Source organism: Ichthyophthirius multifiliis (genome assembly GCF_000220395.1).
Source record: "Ichthyophthirius multifiliis unplaced genomic scaffold scaff_1120509249695, whole genome shotgun sequence".
Lineage (NCBI taxonomy): Eukaryota > Ciliophora > Oligohymenophorea > Hymenostomatida > Ichthyophthirius > Ichthyophthirius multifiliis.
This window is the reverse complement of record NW_004087445.1, coordinates 39577-47673: the sequence shown is the minus strand read 5'-3', so window position 1 is coordinate 47673 and position 8097 is coordinate 39577. Positions and strand designations below refer to the sequence as shown.

Genomic DNA, 8097 nt, shown 5'->3' with positions numbered 1-8097 from the left:
TTTTTTTTTTTTTTTTTTTTTAAAAAAAAAAAGGGAAAAAAAAAAATTTTTTTTTTTTTTTTTTTTTTTTTGGAAAAAAAAAAAAAAATTTTTTTTAAAAAAAATTTTTTTTTTTTCCCCCCAAAAAAAAAAAAAAAAAAAAAAAAAAAAAAAAAAAAAAAAAAAAAAAAAAAAAAAAAAATTAATAATTAGTATAATATATTCATTCATTTTTAGTATTTTTATATTATTATTATTATATTAACCAAGGATGTACAAGTATTTATTTAATAGTAAATCTTTTATTAGTATTTTATTAAAGCATTCCTTCTATAAGATTTTTAAGAAGAGAAATATTAGTGAAAGAATTATATAAATAGAGTATAAAGCTTATTTAATTCCAGAAAACATCTGGCTTTTCTTACAATAATTTATAAAATTAATCATTCTAATAACACCCGTGCATATAGAAAGGGTTTAAATGAAAAATCATTTGAAAAATAGACACTCCAAAAGCAAAAACATCGGTTTGTTTTTCACAAATTTCTATATTTTCATTTCCTAAAAAGCTGAATATTTCTGGCGCAAAATATGTTGGTTTTTTTTATAAAAAAAAGAAAACATTTTTTCTTTGTTTTAAAAACCTATAGCTTTGGAATATCCGAAATCAGATAGTTTAAATACATTTTCATCTTTAAATAATAAAATATTGTCAGGTTTTATGTCATTATGGGCCGTATTTTTCTCGCTGTGTAGATATAGTAATGCTTGTGATATCTATATTATCATTTGTTTTATATTTTGGAGGTTGGTTTACACTATCTGGATTTATTAAGGGGGTATATATTCCCCTTTTTGGTACATTCGATATATGTTTTGGTATAAATTCTGGTTTTAATTTATAAAAAAATTCCAACAATCTTTTCCATTGGCATATGGCATAATTAGGATAGCCCCTTAAGGATGTTAGTGGAATTTTGAGGGTTTTAATATGTATTAATGTTTTAGTTTTCGAGTTATTTTATATTCATTTGTTAATAATTATAGGAGTTATTTTTAATTTTCTATATCTTCTGGAGTTTTTTATTCGGATTTATTTATTAGGACTTCTTTTAATACTTATTAATTATTATTATATATGGAAATTATTTTATGAAAATCAGAATATATTATTATATTTTAAGTATTTTTTTGAATTTCTTAGGCATATTTTGAATGGGATTTTAAAATTTAAAATTAAGGAATTTAAGTTGGACTAGAGAGTAAAGATGAATTCATTTTTTTTTATTTTTTTTTTATTTTTTTTTTTATTTTTTTTTAATAAAAAAAAAAAAAGAGGATTTTTTTTTTTTTACTTGTTTTTTATATTGCTATTTATTTATTTATTTATTTTATTTTTTTCCTCTATTTTTTTTTTTTTATTATTTGCATTAAATAATAAGATTATATATATATATATATATATAATTTATATTAAGATTCTTATTTTTTTATTTACTTTATTAATATTTTAATATTTATTTATTTTTCCCTTTATTTTTTTCTTTATATTATTCTTTATTATATTTATATATCTCTATATATTTATATTTTTTTTTATTTAAATAATAATAAAAAAAATAATAACTTTTCATTTTTTCTTTTGGAGTATATACAAAACTTCAAATAAATTAAATTTATATTATAGACACTTATAACATTAATTATTATTAATATTTATAAATGAATTTCTTTAAAAAGCTTAAAAAAAATAAAATATTCTTTAAATGAATTTCATATATTATTTTTGGAAACTATTTCTTGTATTTTTTTTATATTCCTTTTTTTTTATATTTAGGACGAGGCTTTTTTATGTTATTGGAAAATATATAAAAATAAAAAAAAAATCTAAATAAATAAATAAAATAAAATGAAATATTCTATTATGAATAATTAAAATAAATTTCATACACTTGATAAATATTTTTATTTATGTTTCTATATTTTTATGTGTATCTTCTAATTTGGTAATATCAAAGTTTTTTTAAAATTTTTACCTATTTACTTTAATTATTATTTTTTTTTATTTAAAATAAACAAAAAATAAAATTAATAAAAAATAATTAAGAAAGATTGAAAATATTGTATATAAAATATATATATATATATATATATATATATATATATATATTTATAATATATATATTTACTTAATTATGATTTTCTTTAATAAACAAATTTAATAATATTTATTGATGATTATATATATCTATATTTTGTATTCTTAGTAATTTAAATATTTTATATATTTATTTTTTCTAAAAAATTTAAATATATTATATTAATTTTTAATTATTTTCTAATTAATTATATTTTCTTTATTTTTAATAAAAATTGAAAATGATTATATTTTTATAAAGTTTATATATTTAATTTTTTTTTTTTATTTTATTATTACAAAAAATATAAATTAATTATTTAAATATATATAATATTTAAATATTAATATATATAATTAATATTAATTTTTTTTTATTTTTGATTTTTATATTTAATTTAATAAAACCATTATATATTTATATATAAAATCAATATATTTAATTCATATTTATATTTAATAATAATATATATCTATTTTACTATTTCTTTTAAGATTTTAAAATAAATTTTTATAGTTTATATTTTTTATTATATAAATTAAAAAATATACTTTTTTCATCAAAATATTTATACCAATAAATGAAAATATCCATATTTAATTTACTAATAATATTAACTATAATAAATAAAACTTTCGAATAAAATACCGAATTCTAATATTTAGACGAATCTGGAAATATAAAACAAGTTTATAATTTCACTGAGTATTATTATGAGCGAATTCATACAATAAAGTTAAAAGGCAGCACCGAAAAGCTTATATATTGGGCTGATATATATGTTGGTGTTCCCCCTTAAAAATAATCCGTAATAGTAGATACAGGGAGTAATAGATTATCTTTTCCATGTAAAGGATGTAAGAGTTGTTCATAGAAGCATGAAAATCCAAATTTTAATTTTGAAAATTCTCTTACTTTTTCCTTTTTGACTTGTAATGGGAATTAATAAATGAATTTTAAATGTAAATGTAATTTAAAATAAGGTGATAAAAAATGCTAATGGGAAAGTGGTTTTGCAGATGGTTCGGAGCTTAATGGCTTTTTGGCCGAAGACATTGTAGTTTTGGGAGATTAAATGGAAAAATATGATTACAATAATGAAAATTATATATAATATATTAAACATGAAGGAGTTAAGACCGTTTTCGGATGCACTGATGTTGAAAGTTAAGCATTTTAATTATAAGAACCGAACGGAATTCTAGGTTTAGGACCAGATACGAATAATTTATAAATTCCGCCGAATTTAGTGGAAAATATATTTTAATAACATTCAAAAAATTAAGAAATTTTAGCGTTTTCACTTTGCTTAAATTAAAGAGAAGGAGGCTACATGAGTATTGGAGGATATAACTACGAATTACATAAGTAAAATGCTAAAACCTAAGTTATTTCTTACAAAGATAGTTAAAAATAATATACAGTAGATGTTTTGAGTATATAAGTATGTTTTTTTTATTATATATATGTATATATATATATATATATATATATATATATATATTTATATATAGATATATATATATATATAAAGATGAATGGAATCAAAATTATTGAAAAAATCCCAAAAGCTATTGTAGATTCCGGTACTACTATTATTTATAGTTCTTCAAAAGTTGTTTAGTAATACATATATATTTTTTTATATTTATTCTAATAGTTTTTATGAAATATATATTGTCTTTTTTTTTAAAGAGCACTTGTAAAACATATAAATGAAAATTGCTAAAAATGTGGTGGTAAATATAGTAATGATAATTATTAAACTAAGTTTTTATACGATTTTTAGTATTATCCTCGGTTAATAGATTTTTTTAATAGTTTTCCTTTTTTTGAATTTGAATTTGAAAATAATGTTAAAATTAAACTTGGAGGTGAGTCATATTTATTTGTTCATCCTGATGAAAAAAATAGAAATCTTTATTAATTTGCCTTTTATGGGGTTTCTGAGGATAAGACATATTTAGGAGGCCCTTTTATGAAAAATTATGATATTTTATTTGATAGATAAAATAAAAAATTACATTTTACAGAATCTAATTGCAGTTAAGAGAAAATTTCGAGTAATTTAATGAACTTAAATAGTATTTAAATTAAAAAGACAGTATAAGATATTTAGTTTATTAAACAAGTTTAAAAATTTTAAGAAAAATTAAATATTTTAAAATAATAGGAATAAAAATAAAATGAAATTATAAATATAGATTAATAAAAAAATAAAAGTAATTTTTTTTTTGTTAATAATAAATAAAAAAAAAAAAAACATATTTTTTTAGTTTTTTATTCGTTTTTAATTTTAATTTTTGTGGCTATTTTAATCTTTATTGTATATAAAATTTATACATGTAACTAATAATAAAAAATGGAAGTAAAAAATAAATTTTACATATAAGAAACGAATAATGAAGAAATTCCTAATATAATGTAATCTGATAATTAATAAATATAAAAAAAATGAAAAAAAGGGATATTTTCTTAGTTATAAAAAGAATATATATATATATATATTATCAAAACTATATTTAATTTTATTTTATTTAAAAAAAAAACACTAAAAAGTGAATTTTTTAAATATAATTCATTTTTTTTAGGTCTCCATAAAAATAATTTAATCGATTTCAAAGCATTTATTATAGTTCTTTTTTCCCAAAATATTTATTAATTGGACTTATATCTAATTATATAATTTTTAATAAAAAATATATATATATATATATATATATATATATATATATATATATATATTTATATATATATTATATTTATTTATACTTCAGAATCATTAGTCCCTATTTCTCTATTTTACTTTAAATATTTATAAGCTTTTTCATACATGTCTTATCCCATAGCATCTATAACTTTTTTTTTTAAACTTTCTATTTTCGTATCAACATTATTTTTTGATAATGGAGTCATAGGCACATATTCTCCTGATTATTCAGCAATTACTATTATTTTTTAATAATAGATAAAATAAATATTATTTTTATATATATACTATCTAGATTATTATCCTTGTGTTATTCTTTTTATGGTATTACATTATTATTAAGTATATTTTTATATTAGGAAATAACATCTATTAAATCTGCATCTGAAGCTTTTTAAGTTAATCTATGTGCAGTTTTTGTCAAAGAAAATGTTTTTGTTTTATTGTCTATATCTTCATCACTAATATATTCTTCATAATCATCATTATATTCATCCATTTCGCTCTCATAATTTTTATTGTTAATTGTATTATTTACATTTAGTGGTCTTTCATCATAAGGATTTTTATAATATTATTATTATTATGGTATTTTTTATGATTTTAATTATTATTCTTATTATTATTTTTATTTTTATTCGGAAATCATTTAATAATAATTTTATTACTTAAAATATAAACATAAGAAAAAAATTATAAAAAAATAAATATGTAAAAAAATGTATTTAAAAAAAAGTAAAATTATATTACTTATTAACTAATTTCAAAGTGAGAAGGATTATATTAATTTGATTCATTTTAAGTAAGATACATATTAGAAAATTAATTTCCTAAGTAACCTACACTATCGTAATTATTATTATTATTATTATTATTATTATTATTATTATTATTATTATTATTATTAATATTATTTTATTATTATTTGTTATAATTTATTCCTGTTTAATAAAAATTATTACTGTTTACATTATTGTTATTACTATAGAAATTTCCAGTAGTAGTTTGATACAACTAACTCTATTGGTGTTTTTACAACTAATAATTTTAATCTTATTTATTTATTTAAGTAATATATAAATTAGTTTATTAAACACTACGATTATTATTATTTGTTATATGATGATTTAATTCTTATTATTTCCTTTATTTTGCTAAATTTATTTAATTAGCATTTTCTCTTACTGCCATTTTTAATTATTATGCCTTTAAATCGCTTTCCATTTATTTTTTTAGCATTAGTTTTTCTTTTGTTGTTAAATTCTTTTATTATGTGACATTTCCTATAGAATTTACTGTATTTCCAATAGTGATATTATTTCCATTATTTGATTATATAGTATTTCCAATTGTAAAATTACTATTATTTGATTAAATAGTGTTCCCTATTGTGAATTCTTAATTAATTTTTGTTTCATTATTAGATTAAATGGTGTCTCCTATATCAAATTATAACTTTTTTTCTTTCTATGTAACATCTTATTCTTGATCTTCATCATCACTTTCTTTTTTTTTCTTATGAGTTTTTGTTTTACGAACTGGAATTGCTGACTATTCTACATTTTTTCCTTCCGATTCTATAAATTCTTATACGCTTTTTATTAAAAAAGGCTAAGCGAATAATTCTCTTATAATAGGTCTTTCGTTGTCATCTTTTATTAACATAATCCTTCACATATATATAATGATATATAAATATAAATATATGTATATTATTAATATATAAAAATTTAAATTTAAATAATAAATATAAATATATATATATTTATATTTATATTTATATTTATATTTTATTTTAATCTATTAATTTATATAAATTTATTTTTTCATTACTTAGTCAATATTTAAATATTTTTTGAATACAAAGAAGGAATATCGTCAACTTATTCCTTTACAATTTTATATACTAATCCTAATAAATTATTTGAATTAAATGCATGTTTTAATGTACATAATTCATATAAAATACACCCTAAGGCCCATACATCTGATTTTTGACTATATGGCTTACTTTCGCATACTTCTGGACTCATATAATACCTTTTTTTTTAATTATTTTTTTAGAGTTTTTTTAGATAGGATTTTACGGAGTTCCTACTACTGTTGATGCTTAATCTTAGGTGTTTTCAAGTACTTTAGAAATACCAAAATCTCCTATTTTTACTGTTCCGTTTGAGTTAAGGAATATATTGGATGTTTTTAAATCCCTATGGAGTATTTTTCGATCATGGATATATATTAATGCTAGTCCTATTTATATGAACCAATTTAATATGACTTTTTCTGCAAATAATTCTTGTTTTTTTGATTTTCGTTTTATATGATACGCTAAATCACCCTCTATATAAATAAAAAAAGAATAAAAATATATATAAATATATTTATATATAAATATATATATATATATATATATTTATATTTATTTATATTTATATTTATATATTTATTTAGTTATTTATACCTTCACAATATTCCATCAATATTATCAAATTGTTATTTATTATAAAGGAATCTTTATATGCGACAATATTAGGATGTTTTAAGCTTTTTAGTAATTCGGCCTAAATTGTTTATTTATATATATTATATTCTTTGATAATTTTTTGTAGTTTACTTCTTGTTTTGCAGATTCCTATTCTTTTTATTTTAAACCTTATAAAGCGCATTTTTTGGCTATATACATTTATCCTGTTGATATTTCTTATACTAAAATAGCACATCCTATTTTTTGTATATTTTAGTTTTTTTTTTTCTTTATTACCAAAACTTCCTCTGCCAATTACTTCTAATTCTTTATATTATTAAGTGTATGGATCTGACATATGTATTTTTTGTTTTTTTGTTTTTATTTGTTTTTTTTTGTTTTTAGGGTTTTTTGGATTATTTTGAGTTTTTTTGAATTTTTTTTTGTTTTTTTTGTTTTTTTAAAAGAGAGAGAAGGAAGATAAATTTATTATTATAAATAAAAAATACTTAAAAAGGAAACAATATATTTTTAATAAGAAAAAAAAATTAAAAAAATATAGTTTATTTAATTTTATGTCTTTTTTTTTATATATTATTTATTAATACTGTAAATTAAATTATTATAAAAAAAATAAAAAAAAAAATATATATTTATATATATATATATGGAAAAAAAATACTAATACCGTAAATTGAATATTAATAAGAAAAAAGAAAAAAAAAAAAAAAAATTAAATAAAATAAAATAAAATAAAAATATATTTAGAAAAAAAATAATAAAATAATTTTTTTTTTTTTTTTTTT

The 8097-nt window shown here is 17.0% G+C and overlaps 2 protein-coding genes across 2 annotated transcripts, besides 26 other annotated features; one reads left to right on the top strand and one right to left on the bottom strand. All coding sequences in view use genetic code 6, as the record gives it.

Moving 5' to 3' along the window:
• Positions 1-46: 46 nt before the first annotated feature.
• Positions 47-71: a microsatellite.
• Positions 72-80: 9 nt separating this feature from the next.
• Positions 81-112: a microsatellite.
• Positions 113-122: 10 nt separating this feature from the next.
• Positions 123-181: a microsatellite.
• Positions 182-1256: 1075 nt separating this feature from the next.
• Positions 1257-1298: a microsatellite.
• A 164-nt stretch (positions 1299-1462) lies between these two features.
• Positions 1463-1505: a microsatellite.
• A 541-nt stretch (positions 1506-2046) lies between these two features.
• Positions 2047-2081: a microsatellite.
• A 30-nt stretch (positions 2082-2111) lies between these two features.
• Positions 2112-2164: a microsatellite.
• Positions 2165-2419: 255 nt separating this feature from the next.
• Positions 2420-2461: a microsatellite.
• Positions 2422-2484: a microsatellite.
• Positions 2443-2484: a microsatellite.
• Positions 2485-2503: 19 nt separating this feature from the next.
• Positions 2504-2561: a microsatellite.
• A 136-nt stretch (positions 2562-2697) lies between these two features.
• On the top strand, positions 2698-4575 carry IMG5_024540 (hypothetical protein; the record flags this gene model as incomplete). Its single annotated transcript, XM_004039339.1, has 2 exons — positions 2698-3703; positions 3815-4575. 2 exons carry the CDS (start codon positions 2698-2700, stop codon positions 4573-4575), a joined length of 1767 nt encoding a protein of 588 aa, XP_004039387.1.
• Positions 3577-3648: a microsatellite.
• A 120-nt stretch (positions 4576-4695) lies between the features above and the next one.
• Positions 4696-7694, bottom strand: IMG5_024530 (protein kinase domain protein; the record flags this gene model as incomplete). Its single annotated transcript, XM_004039338.1, has 8 exons — positions 7442-7694; positions 7289-7388; positions 6661-7167; positions 6189-6496; positions 5671-6110; positions 5116-5494; positions 4890-5065; positions 4696-4791 (listed from the first exon to the last, which is right to left on the bottom strand). The coding sequence occupies exons 3-8, from the start codon at positions 6858-6860 to the stop codon at positions 4696-4698; spliced, it is 1599 nt and encodes a 532-aa protein (XP_004039386.1). The 5' UTR covers positions 6861-7167; positions 7289-7388; positions 7442-7694.
• Positions 4817-4879: a microsatellite.
• Positions 5390-5466: a microsatellite.
• Positions 5400-5466: a microsatellite.
• Positions 5680-5753: a microsatellite.
• Positions 6524-6615: a microsatellite.
• Positions 6582-6623: a microsatellite.
• Positions 7193-7270: a microsatellite.
• Positions 7193-7274: a microsatellite.
• Positions 7194-7274: a microsatellite.
• Positions 7204-7287: a microsatellite.
• Positions 7655-7753: a microsatellite.
• Positions 7662-7694: a microsatellite.
• Positions 7662-7753: a microsatellite.
• Positions 7754-8002: 249 nt separating this feature from the next.
• Positions 8003-8049: a microsatellite.
• Positions 8050-8097: the final 48 nt, after the last annotated feature.